Source organism: Pangasianodon hypophthalmus, chromosome 5, assembly GCF_027358585.1.
Source record: "Pangasianodon hypophthalmus isolate fPanHyp1 chromosome 5, fPanHyp1.pri, whole genome shotgun sequence".
Lineage (NCBI taxonomy): Eukaryota > Metazoa > Chordata > Actinopteri > Siluriformes > Pangasiidae > Pangasianodon > Pangasianodon hypophthalmus.
This window is the reverse complement of record NC_069714.1, coordinates 25,318-43,602: the sequence shown is the minus strand read 5'-3', so window position 1 is coordinate 43,602 and position 18,285 is coordinate 25,318. Positions and strand designations below refer to the sequence as shown.

Below are 18,285 nucleotides of genomic sequence, written 5' to 3'. Positions count from 1 at the left end.
AACCAACAGCATAGTTCTAAGCCTCTGACCTCGGCGCATGACGTCACAAATAAATCTTATGGTTCACTGCTCCCTTTTCACTGTAAGTGTGCCACAGCGTGAGAGCGCGCGCGTATAAGCACATCACGCGCGCACGCACACACACATTATATAATATGCGTAACATATTTATAATAATTTATATAGTTTATGAAAATATTTACAATGTTTTTTTAAACCACATTACAATTAATTTTTAAACAGCCAAGGGATGAAGACTTGCTCATTTCACTGAGACTGTGAGGTGGCTCTTAAAAGAGCCTTTGTGTAGATTAGACGCGGTCGTCGTTTAAGCGCGCTCTCCGCGAATACGGCGGGCCAGCTGAATATCCTTGGGCATGATGGTCACTCTCTTGGCGTGGATGGCGCACAGGTTGGTGTCCTCGAACAGGCCGACCAGGTACGCCTCGCTCGCCTCCTGCAGGGCCATGACGGCCGAGCTCTGGAAACGCAGATCAGTCTTGAAGTCCTGAGCGATTTCTCTCACCAGGCGCTGGAAGGGCAGCTTGCGGATGAGCAGCTCAGTAGACTTCTGATAACGGCGGATCTCTCTCAGAGCCACGGTGCCCGGCCTGTAACGGTGAGGCTTCTTCACGCCGCCGGTGGCCGGGGCGCTCTTGCGGGCGCCCTTAGTGGCGAGCTGCTTCCTGGGCGCCTTGCCACCGGTGGACTTACGGGCGGTCTGCTTGGTTCTTGCCATGGCGTCGAGCTCTGCACTTCACGGACGAAAAACAGAATACACGGCGCTCGCGAACGCCGGCTTTTTAAGCCCTAACGCTGCCCTGCGCTGATTGGGCGTCTTGGAGGCACTCGTCTGTCATTGGATAGAATGTGTGACGTCATTTGATGACTATTGGCTCGTCTTCCGCCACCGGCACAGTTCGAAACACAAGGCGCCCGCCCCTATTCCACGGGCGCGCAGCGCTTTTGTACTCTGCCATTCACCAGTTACACACAAACCGCCCGCCGTCAAAACATATTCTCATCCCTCACACTGCATTTAGCCAACACGCCTCACTATTGTTGTTATTATTATTATTATTATTATTACTATTACTACTACTACTGCTACTACTTGAATATTTTCCAAGTATATAATTATTTATAATATATATAACGCATATATAATTATTAGCAAATTAGTGTGCTCATGTCCTGATTTTAACCGCGTTTGCTTTGTATTAAGAAGATAGGAATAACATTGCACTTTTGGAGCAGAAGTGGGTGGCTCTTAAAAGAGCCTTTGGGTACTGGCAAACGCAGCAGTGGGCGCGTTTACTTGGTCTTGACGGTCTTCTCAGTCTTCTTGGGCAGAAGCACGGCCTGAATGTTAGGCAGCACACCACCCTGAGCGATGGTCACCCCGCCGAGCAGTTTGTTCAGCTCCTCGTCGTTACGCACGGCGAGCTGCAGGTGGCGGGGGATGATACGGGTCTTCTTGTTGTCACGGGCGGCGTTGCCGGCCAACTCCAGGATCTCAGCAGTCAGATACTCCAGCACGGCGGCCAGGTAGACCGGAGCGCCGGCACCGACGCGCTCGGCGTAGTTGCCTTTACGCAGGAGCCTGTGCACACGGCCCACAGGGAACTGCAGCCCAGCTCTGGAGGAACAAGTCTTGGCCTTGGCCCTAGCCTTTCCGCCGGTTTTCCCGCGACCACTCATGGTTATGATCAGACCTGTTCCACGAACGACGCTGAAATAATAAAGACTACGCGCCGAGCCCTCCGTGATATAGCCAACACAGCCGCTCTCTTATTGGCTAAGATCGTTGTGGCAGAAGAACCAATCACAAACGCGCCGTCAAATTCCAGCGTCCGCCCACCATTCTATTCTACGCGACACCCCTCCCACCCCCGTTTGTGACGCCGCCTGTGTGTGTGTGTGTGTGTGTGTGTGTGTGTGTGTGTGAGAGAGAGAGAGAGAGAGAGAGAGAGAGAGAGAGAGCGCATGAAAACAGACAGAAGGGAAAATAGACATACAAACGCACACACTAACACAATGATATACAACGCTATAGAGAAATGTAAATTCTTACTAGTTTGCCCATATGTTCATGTTCCTCCTACAGCCTCTGTCACCGTTTTGGGAGGAGGAATCCAATCCACTAAAAGCATAATTTTGTGTCATGAGAGGACAGGGAATATCGCTCTTTAAACGAAAATATGGGTGGCTCTTAAAAGAGCCGTTTAAGGATCAAAAACATGAATTAAACACACAAACATGTTTATTTCTTTTTGGGGGCTGCCTTTTTCGCCTTTGCCGCTTTGGGCTTTGCTGTCTTGGGCTTCACAGCCTTTGCCTTCTTGGGGCTCTTGGCTGCCTTTTTAGGGGTCGCCGGCTTCTTCGCCTTCTTGGGGCTCTTGGTGGCTTTCTTGGCGGCGGCGGCGGGCTTCTTCGCCTTCTTAGGAGACTTCTTGGCGGCGGCGGCGGGTTTCTTGGCCGCTACCTTCTTGGGCTTCTTAGCCGCGGCGGGCTTCTTGGCTGCCGCCTTCTTGGGTTTGGGCGCGGCTTTCTTTGCGGGCTTCTTGGCTTCGGTCTGCTTCTTGTTCAGCTTGAAAGAGCCAGACGCGCCGGTCCCTTTGGTCTGCACCAGAGTGCCCTTTGTCACGAGGCTCTTGACGGCGAGCTTGACGCGGGAGTTGTTCTTCTCCACATCGTATCCGCCGGCAGCCAAAGCCTTCTTCAAAGCGGCGAGCGACACGCCGCTCCTCTCCTTGGACGAGGAAACCGCCTTGACGATGAGCTCGCCGACGCTGGGGCCCGCTTTCTTGGTCCTCGAAGCTGCTTTCTTCTTGGGCGCTTTGGCCGGCGCGGCGGCGGGCGCGGGAGCGACTTCTGCCATGTCTGTGTGTGCGGAGCTAAGTAGAATAAAAGAGTCAATCGCTGTGGCGCTGTGTAACACAGGAACCTCCCTCCCCGCGGCCGGGGGGCTGGTCTTAAAAGCAGACATGAGAACGTTGTAGACTCAACCCGGGCGCCGCTGAATGACTGCGCTTCCGCGATGCGCTCGCAACTGTGTTTTCTCATGGCATTTCGCGGCGAAAATCAGACTCGTCAGGCAAGCTCCAAAGCGTTCAAGCACGCGTTTCGCGAGAACGGGCTTTCCCGTTTCTCCCGAGGCCCGCCACGGCCAGGAAGAGAGCACCAATCTCGCGCAGTGGGCACAAAAGTGCACGGCGCGCCTGGCGCTCGAGCCGGCGGGCCGCGCATTTCGTGCGTTGTGCTGTGTAAAAAGAGGGCAAAAAACGGCGTGGCCCTTGCGAGGCCTGCGGGCCGAGATGAAGGAGAGCCGTGTGAGTGCTGCTGCTATGTTTGCACCGGCCGAGTGTGGCGTGCAGTATGTGAACCGAGGCCCCTTTTGGGCCGTGTAAAGCACATGAGTGGAGAGCGAGGGCGAAAGAGGGAGAGAGCGGGCGCGCTCGGAGGGACGAGGCGACTCCCGCAGCGTGACTCCCAGCGTCTTTGTCCTCGTCTGGTCTTCGTCGCTCGGGCTGGCGCCGGCACTCGGGCTGGCGCTCCTCGTGCGCGGCCGCGTCCTCTTGTGGTCCCGGGGCGCCAGGTGCGCCTCGTGGCCGCCTCGATCGGCGCGCACCTCCGCCTCGTTACCTGCGCCTGTCTCCGCCCTAGCCCTAGCCCTAGTTAACCCTAGTGCCGTTTAGCCCGGCTCTGCCCTAACCCTAGTGCCGTTTAGCCCGGCTCTGCCCTAGCCCTAGTGCCGTTTAGCCCAACTCTGCCCTAACCCTAGTGCCGTTTAGCCCGGCTCTGCCCTAACCCTAGTGCCGTTTAGCCCGGCTCTGCCCTAACCCTAGTGCCGTTTAGCCCGGCTCTGCCCTAACCCTAGTGCCGTTTAGCCCGGCTCTGCCCTAACCCTAGTGCCGTTTAGCCCGGCTCTGCCCTAACCCTAGTGCCGTTTAGCCCGGCTCTGCCCTAACCCTAGTGCCGTTTAGCCCAACTCTGCCCTAACCCTAGTGCCGTTTAGCCCAACTCTGCCCTAACCCTAGTGCCGTTTAGCCCAACTCTGCCCTAGCCCTAGTGCCGTTTAGCCCGGCTCTGCTATATCCTTATGTTTATTCAATTCCACACTGCTGTAACTCTAGTCTTATGAACTCGACAGAGCTCTAACCCCATTCGTTGTTATTCAACTATCACCTCGTTTTAATTGATAAATGTAGCCAATGCTGCTATAAATGCATTTTTATTTACTCCACACTTCTATCTTCACACTTCTACATTTTGTATTTCCTCCACAGTGCTTTAAACTTGTGATTGCGATTTACTCAGTATGGCTAGAATCCTATTTTGAAGTATTTCCTGCTGCTATAACATTGATTAGAATTACTCTGTGCGGCTATAAGCCTATTTTGAAGTACTCTGTGCGGCTATAAGCCTATTTTGAAGTACATCGTGCTGCTATAAGCCTATTTTGAAGTACATCGTGCTGCTATAAGCCCGTTTTGAAGTACATCGTGCTGCTATAAGCCCATTTTGAAGTACATCGTGCTGCTATAAGCCCGTTTTGAAGTACATCGTGCTGCTATAGGCCTATTTTGAAGTACATCGTGCTGCTATAAGCCCATTTTGAAGTACTCTGTGCGGCTATAAGCCCATTTTGAAGTACATCGTGCTGCTATAAGCCTATTTTGAAGTGCCTTTTTAGGGGTCGCCGGCTTCTTCGCCTTCTTGGGGCTCTTGGTGGCTTTCTTGGCGGCGGCGGCGGGCTTCTTCGCCTTCTTAGGAGACTTCTTGGCGGCGGCGGCGGGTTTCTTGGCCGCTACCTTCTTGGGCTTCTTAGCCGCGGCGGGCTTCTTGGCTGCCGCCTTCTTGGGTTTGGGCGCGGCTTTCTTTGCGGGCTTCTTGGCTTCGGTCTGCTTCTTGTTCAGCTTGAAAGAGCCAGACGCGCCGGTCCCTTTGGTCTGCACCAGAGTGCCCTTTGTCACGAGGCTCTTGACGGCGAGCTTGACGCGGGAGTTGTTCTTCTCCACATCGTATCCGCCGGCAGCCAAAGCCTTCTTCAAAGCGGCGAGCGACACGCCGCTCCTCTCCTTGGACGAGGAAACCGCCTTGACGATGAGCTCGCCGACGCTGGGGCCCGCTTTCTTGGTCCTCGAAGCTGCTTTCTTCTTGGGCGCTTTGGCCGGCGCGGCGGCGGGCGCGGGAGCGACTTCTGCCATGTCTGTGTGTGCGGAGCTAAGTAGAATAAAAGAGTCAATCGCTGTGGCGCTGTGTAACACAGGAACCTCCCTCCCCGCGGCCGGGGGGCTGGTCTTAAAAGCAGACATGAGAACGTTGTAGACTCAACCCGGGCGCCGCTGAATGACTGCGCTTCCGCGATGCGCTCGCAACTGTGTTTTCTCATGGCATTTCGCGGCGAAAATCAGACTCGTCAGGCAAGCTCCAAAGCGTTCAAGCACGCGTTTCGCGAGAACGGGCTTTCCCGTTTCTCCCGAGGCCCGCCACGGCCAGGAAGAGAGCACCAATCTCGCGCAGCGGGCACAAAAGTGCACGGCGCGCCTGGCGCTCGAGCCGGCGGGCCGCGCATTTCGTGCGTTGTGCTGTGTAAAAAGAGGGCAAAAAACGGCGTGGCCCTTGCGAGGCCTGCGGGCCGAGATGAAGGAGAGCCGTGTGAGTGCTGCTGCTATGTTTGCACCGGCCGAGTGTGGCGTGCAGTATGTGAACCGAGGCCCCTTTTGGGCCGTGTAAAGCACATGAGTGGAGAGCGAGGGCGAAAGAGGGAGAGAGCGGGCGCGCTCGGAGGGACGAGGCGACTCCCGCAGCGTGACTCCCAGCGTCTTTGTCCTCGTCTGGTCTTCGTCGCTCGGGCTGGCGCCGGCACTCGGGCTGGCGCTCCTCGTGCGCGGCCGCGTCCTCTTGTGGTCCCGGGGCGCCAGGTGCGCCTCGTGGCCGCCTCGATCGGCGCGCACCTCCGCCTCGTTACCTGCGCCTGTCTCCGCCCTAGCCCTAGCCCTAGTTAACCCTAGTGCCGTTTAGCCCGGCTCTGCCCTAACCCTAGTGCCGTTTAGCCCGGCTCTGCCCTAGCCCTAGTGCCGTTTAGCCCAACTCTGCCCTAACCCTAGTGCCGTTTAGCCCGGCTCTGCCCTAACCCTAGTGCCGTTTAGCCCGGCTCTGCCCTAACCCTAGTGCCGTTTAGCCCGGCTCTGCCCTAACCCTAGTGCCGTTTAGCCCGGCTCTGCCCTAACCCTAGTGCCGTTTAGCCCAACTCTGCCCTAGCCCTAGTGCCGTTTAGCCCAACTCTGCCCTAGCCCTAGTGCCGTTTAGCCCGGCTCTGCCCTAACCCTAGTGCCGTTTAGCCCAACTCTGCCCTAACCCTAGTGCCGTTTAGCCCAACTCTGCCCTAACCCTAGTGCCGTTTAGCCCGGCTCTGCCCTAACCCTAGTGCCGTTTAGCCCGGCTCTGCCCTAGCCCTAGTGCCGTTTAGCCCGGCTCTGCTATATCCTTATGTTTATTCAATTCCACACTGCTGTAACTCTAGTCTTATGAACTCGACAGAGCTCTAACCCCATTCGTTGTTATTCAACTATCACCTCGTTTTAATTGATAAATGTAGCCAATGCTGCTATAAATGCATTTTTATTTACTCCACACTTCTATCTTCACACTTCTACATTTTGTATTTCCTCCACAGTGCTTTAAACTTGTGATTGCGATTTACTCAGTATGGCTAGAATCCTATTTTGAAGTATTTCCTGCTGCTATAACATTGATTAGAATTACTCTGTGCGGCTATAAGCCTATTTTGAAGTACTCTGTGCGGCTATAAGCCTATTTTGAAGTACATCGTGCTGCTATAAGCCTATTTTGAAGTACATCGTGCTGCTATAAGCCCGTTTTGAAGTACATCGTGCTGCTATAAGCCCATTTTGAAGTACATCGTGCTGCTATAAGCCCGTTTTGAAGTACATCGTGCTGCTATAGGCCTATTTTGAAGTACATCGTGCTGCTATAAGCCCATTTTGAAGTACTCTGTGCGGCTATAGGCCCATTTTGAAGTACATCGTGCTGCTATAAGCCCATTTTGAAGTACATCGTGCTGCTATAAGCCTATTTTGAAGTACTCTGTGCTGCTATAAGCCCGTTTTGAAGTACTCTGTGCTGCTATAAGCCTATTTTGAAGTACATCGTGCTGCTATAAGCCCATTTTGAAGTACTCTGTGCTGCTATAAGCCCGTTTTGAAGTACTCTGTGCTGCTATAAGCCCGTTTTGAAGTACTCTGTGCTGCTATAAGCCTATTTTGAAGTACATCGTGCTGCTATAAGCCCATTTTGAAGTACTCTGTGCTGCTATAAGCCCGTTTTGAAGTACTCTGTGCGGCTATAGGCCTATTTTGAAGTACATCGTGCTGCTATAAGCCCATTTTGAAGTACTCTGTGCGGCTATAAGCCTATTTTGAAGTACATCGTGCTGCTATAAGCCCATTTTGAAGTACTCTGTGCTGCTATAAGCCCGTTTTGAAGTACTCTGTGCTGCTATAAGCCTATTTTGAAGTACTCTGTGCGGCTATAGGCCCGTTTTGAAGTACTCTGCGCTGCTATAGGCCTATTTTGAAGTACATCGTGCTGCTATAAGCCCGTTTTGAAGTACTCTGTGCTGCTATAAGCCCGTTTTGAAGTACTCTGTGCGGCTATAGGCCTATTTTGAAGTACTCTGTGCTGCTATAGGCCTATTTTGAAGTACATCCTGCTGCTATAGGCCTATTTTGAAGTACTCTGTGCTGCTATAAGCCTATTTTGAAGTACATCCTGCTGCTATAGGCCTATTTTGAAGTACTCTGTGCTGCTATAAGCCTATTTTGAAGTACTCTGTGCGGCTATAGGCCCGTTTTGAAGTACTCTGCGCTGCTATAGGCCTATTTTGAAGTACATCGTGCTGCTATAAGCCCGTTTTGAAGTACTCTGTGCTGCTATAAGCCCGTTTTGAAGTACTCTGTGCGGCTATAGGCCTATTTTGAAGTACTCTGTGCTGCCATAGGCCTATTTTGAAGTACATCCTGCTGCTATAGGCCTATTTTGAAGTACTCTGTGCTGCTATAAGCCTATTTTGAAGTACATCCTGCTGCTATAGGCCTATTTTGAAGTACTCTGTGCTGCTATAAGCCTATTTTGAAGTACATCGTGCTGCTATAACCATATGTTGAAGTACTCTGCGCTGCTATAAGCCTATTTTGAAGTACATCGTGCTGCTATAAGCCCGTTTTGAAGTACTCTGTGCGGCTATAAGCCCGTTTTGAAGTACTCTGTGCGGCTATAGGCCTATTTTGAAGTACTCTGTGCTGCTATAAGCCTATTTTGAAGTACATCGTGCTGCTATAAGCCCGTTTTGAAGTACTCTGTGCGGCTATAGGCCTATTTTGAAGTACATCGTGCTGCTATAGGCCTATTTTGAAGTACACTGTGCGGCTATAGGCCTATTTTGAAGTACATCGTGCTGCTATAAGCCTATTTTGAAGTACATCGTGCTGCTATAAGCCCGTTTTGAAGTACTCTGTGCGGCTATAGGCCTATTTTGAAGTACATCGTGCTGCTATAAGCCTATTTTGAAGTACATCGTGCTGCTATAACCATATGTTGAAGTACTCTGCGCTGCTATAAGCCTATTTTGAAGTACTCTGTGCGGCTATAGGCCTTTTTTGAAGTACTCTGTGCTGCTGTAGGCCTGTTTTGAAGTACTCTGTGCTGCTATAAGCCTATTTTGACGTACTCTGCGCTGCAATAGGCCTGTTTTGAAGTACTTTGTGGTGCTGTAACATTAATTTATTTACTTCACACTGATAGAACTTTATTTTGAATCACTGTGTGATGCAATAAACGTATTTTGAATTACTTTGTGATGCTATAACCATATTTTGAGTTGCTGTAACCCTGTTTTGAATTACTCTGCACTGCTATAAGCCTATTTTGAAGTACTTCGTGGTGCTGTCATTTGAATTACTTCATGCTGCTATAAAGCCTATTTTGAAGTACTCTGTGGTGCTGTACCAGTAATTTGTATTACTTCATGCTGCTATAAGCCTATTTTGAATTACTTTTTGTTGCTATATCCCTATTTTGAATTATTCCGTGCCACGACGATCTTATTTTGAACTACTCTGTCCCTCTATAACCCTATTTTGAATTACTCGACACAACTATAATCCTATTTTGAGTTACTTTGTGGTAACTCTAACATTAATTTGAATTACTTCATGCTGCTTTAATCCTATTTATAATTACTCTGCACAGCTATAAACATTATTTTGAATAACTCTGTGCCGCTATAATCCTATTCTGAGTTCTTTAGTACCGCAATAACCCTATTTTGAATTATTTCGTGCTGCTATAACCCTATTTTGAAGTACTCTGTGTCACTATGAGCCTATTTGAAAGTACTTTGTGGTACCATATCACTACATTTAATTACTCTGTGCCGCTATAATCCTATTTTGAATTAATTACTTAGTGCAGCTACAACCCTATGTTGAATTACTGTGTGCCTCTATAATACGGTAATTTGAATGACGTTACACTGTTATAGACCTATTTTCAAGTACCTCTTGTTCCTATAAGCCCATTTTCAATTACTTTGTATTGCTATTACCCTATTGGAGTTACTTTGTGCCTCTAGAACCCTATTTTGAATTATTTTGCAGTGCTATAACGCTGATTAGAATTACTTCATTCTGCCATAAAATTATTTAGCAACACCGAGAACGCGCAATGCTCGAACAATCTAGTTTATATTTACTCACCTGTGCATTTAGCATACTACAAAACTGACACAATGAACAAAACAGTCGCGGGGAAACAGCGCGATAAAAGCCGGCGGGGAACGCGCCCCCCCTCCCCCCGCCACACACACACACACACACACACACACACACACACACACACACACAGAAAGAGAGAGAGAGAGAGAGAGAGAGAGGAAAAGAAGAAAATGCTCTTTATATGAAGGAGTGGGTGGCTCTTAAAAGAGCCGTTGGGTTGATGAAGACGGCGGTAAGGCGCTTTACTTGGAGCTGGTGTACTTGGTGACGGCCTTGGTGCCCTCGGACACGGTGTGCTTGGCCAGCTCGCCGGGAAGCAACAGGCGCACGGCGGTCTGGATCTCCCTGGAGGTGATGGTGGAGCGCTTGTTGTAATGAGCCAGACGAGAGGACTCACCGGCGATACGCTCGAAGATGTCGTTCACGAACGAGTTCATGATGCCCATCGCCTTAGAAGAGATGCCGGTGTCGGGGTGCACCTGCTTCAGGACTTTGTACACGTAGATAGCGTAGCTCTCCTTCCTGGACTTTCTGCGCTTCTTGCCTCCTTTGCCGGCCGTCTTGGTCACGGCTTTCTTGGATCCCTTCTTGGGAGCGGCCTTGGCTGGGTCGGGCATGTTGCTGCTGCTGCTTCTCCAGTAAACTGCGAGAGAATGAATAACGCCCGCCTCGCGGCCGCTCTATTTACAGGCCGACATTGTAATTAGGCACAAGCGAAGAACATTTTTTTATTGGTCAAAATCCCAACCCGCCTCATACAGGGAGCCTCCCACCGCTCCGCCCTCCTCCTCCTCCTCCTCCTCCTCCTCCTCCTCCTCCTCGCTCCCCCCCGCTACGCTTTGTTTCCCTTCCCGCCTTTTTATATTCACAATGTGCACTATAACTAAAGGAAAAAAGTAAAATAAAATAAAAATACACACACACACATACATATATGTATATGTATATATTTATCTCTACTACCACCGTCTTCTAACGCGTTTTACACACACACACACACACGTACACACTAAATATAAACATTGAAAACTAGATTATTATGATCGTTATGTGTTCATACAGAAATTATCTTCTACTTGTATGCTACGTGTGTACGGCGCTTGACGCCATTTGCTTAAAGGCCCCCTCGCAAAAAAAAAAAAAAAAACCCCACACACACACAGCACGAGAAACAGCTCTTTTTCTGGATGTTTGGGTGGCTCTTAAAAGAGCCGTTGTGTTCGCGTCGTTCGGTGTTGGAGCGTTTAACCGCCGAAGCCGTACAGGGTGCGTCCCTGGCGTTTCAGGGCGTACACCACATCCATGGCGGTGACCGTCTTCCTCTTGGCATGCTCGGTGTAGGTGACGGCGTCGCGGATCACGTTCTCCAGGAACACCTTCAGCACACCGCGAGTCTCTTCGTAGATCAGACCGGAAATACGCTTAACACCGCCACGGCGAGCCAGACGGCGAATAGCCGGCTTGGTGATTCCCTGGATGTTATCGCGAAGAACTTTACGGTGACGCTTGGCGCCTCCTTTGCCAAGCCCCTTTCCGCCCTTGCCTCTGCCAGACATGATGCTGCTCTCTCGAAGTCAAGCTGCTCAATAAAACTCGCCGCGCAGCGCCCACATATTTATCCGCCCTCTACAGGACCTTGTTGAGAACAGGCGAGGAGGCGGGCCTAAGACCAACGGTCACACAATAGAGCACATTCAAAAAGAAACAGAACGCCACAGCTTTCTACCTGCTAGCGTCTTCTTCTTCCTCACCCTCTCTATACACACAAACATTATTATTACTATTATTATTATTAGTAGTAGTTGTTTTTCCAGTAGTAGTAGTAGTAATTGTAGTAGAAGTCTTAATCTGATATGCAAGGCATATATATTAAAAAAAAAAAAAACATACAGACAAACACCCGTCAGTGTAAGGAGGTTAGTAAAAGTACTCTGTGTTTGTAAAACATTGACATTCCCTTTACAGACACGAGACGTTCCTTTTGAGCATGCCTGTGGGCTCAAGGCCCGGATTCTAAACTCCTATGTCTGCTATAACGACGGGTCTCGCGTAGCAGCACAGCATCTTATTAGTAGGCCCCTCATTCAGCTGATCACCATCACAGTCTGTGTACACTTTTAATCGAGCCCACATTTTACCACACGAATAGGTCACTCACAAGCGGCACAGAAAGGAATGCAAAGACAACTCTCGGGCCTTACTTTATCAGTTCTCTCAAAGGCAAAATATAATGGACTATCTAAGGTATAATGTCTAAATTAGATACACTTTCTCAAACGCTAACATTCTTAAACTCCACATTCTTAAACTCCAAGTGTCATTCACAAGGAAAGCATACTCGCTTCACCATTCGTGCCAAAGAAACTAATATACAATTCATCAAACACGTGTGTCGACACAAAGCCAGTGTTCTACTGAACACACCGAAGCACTGTCTACTCACAAGCCGTCTCTTTTCTATAAACACAACGCTCACGGTAAAGAGGATTTTGCAGCCCAACATTTTTGCAATCTGACAACACCGTCCATAACTTATCCACTTACTTTACTCATTTATTAGACGTCTACAATGTTCATCATTTCAGACTGCCGTGTCGATCAGACTGTCATGTAGAAGCGTGTTGATGCACAGAACAACCCCCGTGTTCTCCGTACATCACCATGTATGGGTGCGATGTATGTGACGTGCGTTCATACATTTGATTTATTAAATCATTTCATTATCCGAACCCAGTTATTTACTGCGGATGCAGGCAGTCAAGTTTCGAAATGCGGCCACACGTGGATGAATAAGATCCATCCAGCACAACACACTTCACTAACTACACAAAAAGTCTGTTAGCCTTATAGAATGGAGTAGTATTAATAGGAGCACACATTAGTATTATTACTATTATTATTATCAGTATTATTATTATCAGTATTATTATTATTATTATTATTGTAAGTGGTAGTAGTAGTAGTAGTAGCAGCAGTGTTGTTGTTATCAGAGTAATTTTATTTGCCATATGTATTGACATGTATTAGGAATATTTCTTGGTGTTTGGTCACAACACGATACATTCCACACAGTTTACAAGATGCACATCACAGACAACACAACACACAACTACCTTCCCAATCTCCAAATACTGCACCTTAAGCAGAAATCTGTAGAATCAGTTGTCATTTATATTACAGCGGAGGTACAAAGAGCAGCCGAATCCAGTTCAGATGGCATTACACGGAATCACATAACTGTGATATATAATACATAATAGTTGCAATGATATACAGTAATGACAATATTTAATAAATAATCATTATAATAAATACTAAAAGATAATTATTTAATAGCTATTATCAGTAGTAGAGGGAAGAAGCCTTTACTTGTCACATATACATTACTACCACTGAGCTGGGGCCTGAACCCCTGACCTACTGATCAGTAACCCTGAGCCTGACAAACATTCCAAAGGATTCCCCCCCCCCCCCCCCTTTTTTAAATTTATTTATTTATTTATTTATTTATTATTTATATTATTATTACAAATATAGACTTACAACAAGAGGCTATAAACAACAGTGGTTGCGGCAAAGTGCACTTCATAAACTTGGCCACACGAGGGCAGTCAAGATCCATCCACAACAACACACAGCGCTGCACACACCAGCCTTTAGATTTATAATTATTTGATTCATCAACCTTTATTCTTTCTTCTAGTCTTTCTTTCTTATTTCTTCTAATTATTATTATTATTATTATTATTAAGAGTAGTAGTAGTAGTAGTACTAGTAGTAGAATTATTATGGTTATTGTAGTTGTTATTGTCATCATGTTTTAATATATTTTGTAACACGCAACAAACATAACATTGGCAAACATTTCTTAAAGGTTTTTTCTCCCTTTATTTATTTATTTATTTATTTATTTATTTTTTTTTTTATTGCAGATGTAGACCTAACCTGCGGCTATAAACAACAGTGGTTAGGGCAACGTGCACTTCCTAAACTTGGCCACACGAGGGCGATTATGAGTAGTAGTAGCAGTAGCAGTTTTAGAAGAAGAAGTACTAGTAGCAGCAGAAGTAGTAGTAGTAGAAGAAGAAGAAGAAGAAGCAGTAGTAGAATTATTATTATTACTGTTGTTGTTTTTGTCATGTTTTAACCTATTTTCTAACACGCAACAAGCATAGCATTGGCAAACATTTCTTAAAGGATTTCCCTCCTTTTTTTAAAAAAAATTTTTTAAACGATTTATTACAGACTTGCTACATTTGCGGCGTTAAACAGCAGTGGTTAGGGCAAAGTGCACTTCCATCAACTTTTATTCTTTACTCTAGTCTTTCTTCAATATTATTTCTTCGTCTTCCTTTTTTCTCTTTCCTATTATTATTATTATTATTATTATTATAGTAGTATTGGTAGTAGAATCATTCTTATTGTTGCTGTTATTGTTTTTGTCATGTCGTAATATATTTTGTGACACGCAACAAACATAGCATTGACATACATTTCTTGAAGGATCCCCCCCTTTAAACGATTTATTACAAAGACTAACTATGTAGACTTGCTATATTTGCGGCAGCAGTGGTTAGGGCAAAGTACACTTCCTAACCTTGGCCACACGATGGCAGTCAAGATCCATCCACAACAACACACAGCGCTGCTCACAACAACCTTTATTTTACTCCTCATCCTTTATTCTTTCATCTAGCCTTTCTTTATTACTCCTTCTAATTATTATTATTATTATTATTAGTAGTAGTAGTAGTAGTAGTAGTAGTAGTAGTATTTTTTTTCATTTTATTATTACATATTCCATTTTTAAAGCACGTCTCTTCAGGCCTCTCAGCACTTGACATGGAAATGATTTAAAAAAAAAAAAAAAAAGGTTTAAATAAATGAGCGAATGAATGAATGAATAAATAAAAATAAGATGTTACATTTTGTCCTTGTTAAATACACACCAATATTGTATCTGATTATTTCTAAGCAGAAAAGAAAGACATTATTAGGCGGAATGACGGAGAAACCCTTCTGCTTCTCCCCTTCAAATTAGTGAAGAGGCGCGCGCAGAAACCCCAACATTTAAAGATCGATGAATCCCCGCGGCGTCATAAAGGGAAAAACTGTCAATCAAACCAACAGCATAGTTCTAAGCCTCTGACCTCGGCGCATGACGTCACAAATAAATCTTATGGTTCACTGCTCCCTTTTCACTGTAAGTGTGCCACAGCGTGAGAGCGCGCGCGTATAAGCACATCACGCGCGCACGCACACACACATTATATAATATGCGTAACATATTTATAATAATTTATATAGTTTATGAAAATATTTACAATGTTTTTTTAAACCACATTACAATTAATTTTTAAACAGCCAAGGGATGAAGACTTGCTCATTTCACTGAGACTGTGAGGTGGCTCTTAAAAGAGCCTTTGTGTAGATTAGACGCGGTCGTCGTTTAAGCGCGCTCTCCGCGAATACGGCGGGCCAGCTGAATATCCTTGGGCATGATGGTCACTCTCTTGGCGTGGATGGCGCACAGGTTGGTGTCCTCGAACAGGCCGACCAGGTACGCCTCGCTCGCCTCCTGCAGGGCCATGACGGCCGAGCTCTGGAAACGCAGATCAGTCTTGAAGTCCTGAGCGATTTCTCTCACCAGGCGCTGGAAGGGCAGCTTGCGGATGAGCAGCTCAGTAGACTTCTGATAACGGCGGATCTCTCTCAGAGCCACGGTGCCCGGCCTGTAACGGTGAGGCTTCTTCACGCCGCCGGTGGCCGGGGCGCTCTTGCGGGCGGCCTTAGTGGCGAGCTGCTTCCTGGGCGCCTTGCCACCGGTGGACTTACGGGCGGTCTGCTTGGTTCTTGCCATGGCGTCGAGCTCTGCACTTCACGGACGAAAAACAGAATACACGGCGCTCGCGAACGCCGGCTTTTTAAGCCCTAACGCTGCCCTGCGCTGATTGGGCGTCTTGGAGGCACTCGTCTGTCATTGGATAGAATGTGTGACGTCATTTGATGACTATTGGCTCGTCTTCCGCCACCGGCACAGTTCGAAACACAAGGCGCCCGCCCCTATTCCACGGGCGCGCAGCGCTTTTGTACTCTGCCATTCACCAGTTACACACAAACCGCCCGCCGTCAAAACATATTCTCATCCCTCACACTGCATTTAGCCAACACGCCTCACTATTGTTGTTATTATTATTATTATTATTATTACTATTACTACTACTACTGCTACTACTTGAATATTTTCCAAGTATATAATTATTTATAATATATATAACGCATATATAATTATTAGCAAATTAGTGTGCTCATGTCCTGATTTTAACCGCGTTTGCTTTGTATTAAGAAGATAGGAATAACATTGCACTTTTGGAGCAGAAGTGGGTGGCTCTTAAAAGAGCCTTTGGGTACTGGCAAACGCAGCAGTGGGCGCGTTTACTTGGTCTTGACGGTCTTCTCAGTCTTCTTGGGCAGAAGCACGGCCTGAATGTTAGGCAGCACACCACCCTGAGCGATGGTCACCCCGCCGAGCAGTTTGTTCAGCTCCTCGTCGTTACGCACGGCGAGCTGCAGGTGGCGGGGGATGATACGGGTCTTCTTGTTGTCACGGGCGGCGTTGCCGGCCAACTCCAGGATCTCAGCAGTCAGATACTCCAGCACGGCGGCCAGGTAGACCGGAGCGCCGGCACCGACGCGCTCGGCGTAGTTGCCTTTACGCAGGAGCCTGTGCACACGGCCCACAGGGAACTGCAGCCCAGCTCTGGAGGAACGAGTCTTGGCCTTGGCCCTAGCCTTTCCGCCGGTTTTCCCGCGACCACTCATGGTTATGATCAGACCTGTTCCACGAACGACGCTGAAATAATAAAGACTACGCGCCGAGCCCTCCGTGATATAGCCAACACAGCCGCTCTCTTATTGGCTAAGATCGTTGTGGCAGAAGAACCAATCACAAACGCGCCGTCAAATTCCAGCGTCCGCCCACCATTCTATTCTACGCGACACCCCTCCCACCCCCGTTTGTGACGCCGCCTGTGTGTGTGTGTGTGTGTGTGTGTGTGTGTGTGTGTGTGTGTGTGTGTGTGTGAGAGAGAGAGAGAGAGAGAGAGAGAGAGAGAGCGCATGAAAACAGACAGAAGGGAAAATAGACATACAAACGCACACACTAACACAATGATATACAACGCTATAGAGAAATGTAAATTCTTACTAGTTTGCCCATATGTTCATGTTCCTCCTACAGCCTCTGTCACCGTTTTGGGAGGAGGAATCCAATCCACTAAAAGCATAATTTTGTGTCATGAGAGGACAGGGAATATCGCTCTTTAAACGAAAATATGGGTGGCTCTTAAAAGAGCCGTTTAAGGATCAAAAACATGAATTAAACACACAAACATGTTTATTTCTTTTTGGGGGCTGCCTTTTTCGCCTTTGCCGCTTTGGGCTTTGCTGTCTTGGGCTTCACAGCCTTTGCCTTCTTGGGGCTCTTGGCTGCCTTTTTAGGGGTCGCCGGCTTCTTCGCCTTCTTGGGGCTCTTGGTGGCTTTCTTGGCGGCGGCGGCGGGCTTCTTCGCCTTCTTAGGAGACTTCTTGGCGGCGGCGGCGGGTTTCTTGGCCGCTACCTTCTTGGGCTTCTTAGCCGCGGCGGGCTTCTTGGCTGCCGCCTTCTTGGGTTTGGGCGCGGCTTTCTTTGCGGGCTTCTTGGCTTCGGTCTGCTTCTTGTTCAGCTTGAAAGAGCCAGACGCGCCGGTCCCTTTGGTCTGCACCAGAGTGCCCTTTGTCACGAGGCTCTTGACGGCGAGCTTGACGCGGGAGTTGTTCTTCTCCACATCGTATCCGCCGGCAGCCAAAGCTGTGGCGCTGTGTAACACAGGAACCTCCCTCCCCGCGGCCGGGGGGCTGGTCTTAAAAGCAGACATGAGAACGTTGTAGACTCAACCCGGGCGCCGCTGAATGACTGCGCTTCCGCGATGCGCTCGCAACTGTGTTTTCTCATGGCATTTCGCGGCGAAAATCAGACTCGTCAGGCAAGCTCCAAAGCGTTCAAGCACGCGTTTCGCGAGAACGGGCTTTCCCGTTTCTCCCGAGGCCCGCCACGGCCAGGAAGAGAGCACCAATCTCGCGCAGCGGGCACAAAAGTGCACGGCGCGCCTGGCGCTCGAGCCGGCGGGCCGCGCATTTCGTGCGTTGTGCTGTGTAAAAAGAGGGCAAAAAACGGCGTGGCCCTTGCGAGGCCTGCGGGCCGAGATGAAGGAGAGCCGTGTGAGTGCTGCTGCTATGTTTGCACCGGCCGAGTGTGGCGTGCAGTATGTGAACCGAGGCCCCTTTTGGGCCGTGTAAAGCACATGAGTGGAGAGCGAGGGCGAAAGAGGGAGAGAGCGGGCGCGCTCGGAGGGACGAGGCGACTCCCGCAGCGTGACTCCCAGCGTCTTTGTCCTCGTCTGGTCTTCGTCGCTCGGGCTGGCGCCGGCACTCGGGCTGGCGCTCCT

General features: G+C 48.5%; 7 protein-coding genes across 7 annotated transcripts; all 7 read right to left on the bottom strand.

The window, feature by feature from the left end:
* Positions 1-282: 282 nt before the first annotated feature.
* On the bottom strand, positions 283-747 carry LOC128318358 (histone H3-like). Its single transcript, XM_053234137.1, has one exon. It carries the CDS (start codon positions 737-739, stop codon positions 329-331), a length of 411 nt encoding a protein of 136 aa, XP_053090112.1. The 5' UTR covers positions 740-747; the 3' UTR covers positions 283-328.
* A 552-nt stretch (positions 748-1,299) lies between these two features.
* Positions 1,300-16,667, bottom strand: LOC128318398 (histone H2AX-like). Its single transcript, XM_053234181.1, has 3 exons — positions 16,240-16,667; positions 8,752-8,756; positions 1,300-1,715 (listed from the first exon to the last, which is right to left on the bottom strand). Exons 1-3 carry the CDS (start codon positions 16,620-16,622, stop codon positions 1,315-1,317), a joined length of 789 nt encoding a protein of 262 aa, XP_053090156.1. The 5' UTR covers positions 16,623-16,667; the 3' UTR covers positions 1,300-1,314.
* Positions 2,202-3,004, bottom strand: LOC128318322 (histone H1-like). The gene has a single exon (XM_053234100.1). The coding sequence runs from the start codon at positions 2,987-2,989 to the stop codon at positions 2,264-2,266; it is 726 nt and encodes a 241-aa protein (XP_053090075.1). The 5' UTR covers positions 2,990-3,004; the 3' UTR covers positions 2,202-2,263.
* Positions 10,028-10,442, bottom strand: LOC128318359 (histone H2B-like). The gene has a single exon (XM_053234138.1). The coding sequence runs from the start codon at positions 10,415-10,417 to the stop codon at positions 10,043-10,045; it is 375 nt and encodes a 124-aa protein (XP_053090113.1). The 5' UTR covers positions 10,418-10,442; the 3' UTR covers positions 10,028-10,042.
* LOC128318372 (histone H4) lies at positions 10,993-11,371 on the bottom strand. The gene has a single exon (XM_053234151.1). The coding sequence runs from the start codon at positions 11,354-11,356 to the stop codon at positions 11,045-11,047; it is 312 nt and encodes a 103-aa protein (XP_053090126.1). The 5' UTR covers positions 11,357-11,371; the 3' UTR covers positions 10,993-11,044.
* LOC128318344 (histone H3) lies at positions 15,204-15,675 on the bottom strand. Its single transcript, XM_053234123.1, has one exon. The coding sequence runs from the start codon at positions 15,658-15,660 to the stop codon at positions 15,250-15,252; it is 411 nt and encodes a 136-aa protein (XP_053090098.1). The 5' UTR covers positions 15,661-15,675; the 3' UTR covers positions 15,204-15,249.
* Positions 16,668-17,137: 470 nt separating the features above from the next.
* On the bottom strand, positions 17,138-17,715 carry LOC117597362 (histone H1-like). Its single transcript, XM_034304451.2, has one exon. The coding sequence runs from the start codon at positions 17,713-17,715 to the stop codon at positions 17,197-17,199; it is 519 nt and encodes a 172-aa protein (XP_034160342.2). The 3' UTR covers positions 17,138-17,196.
* Between the last annotated feature and the right edge of the window lie 570 nt (positions 17,716-18,285).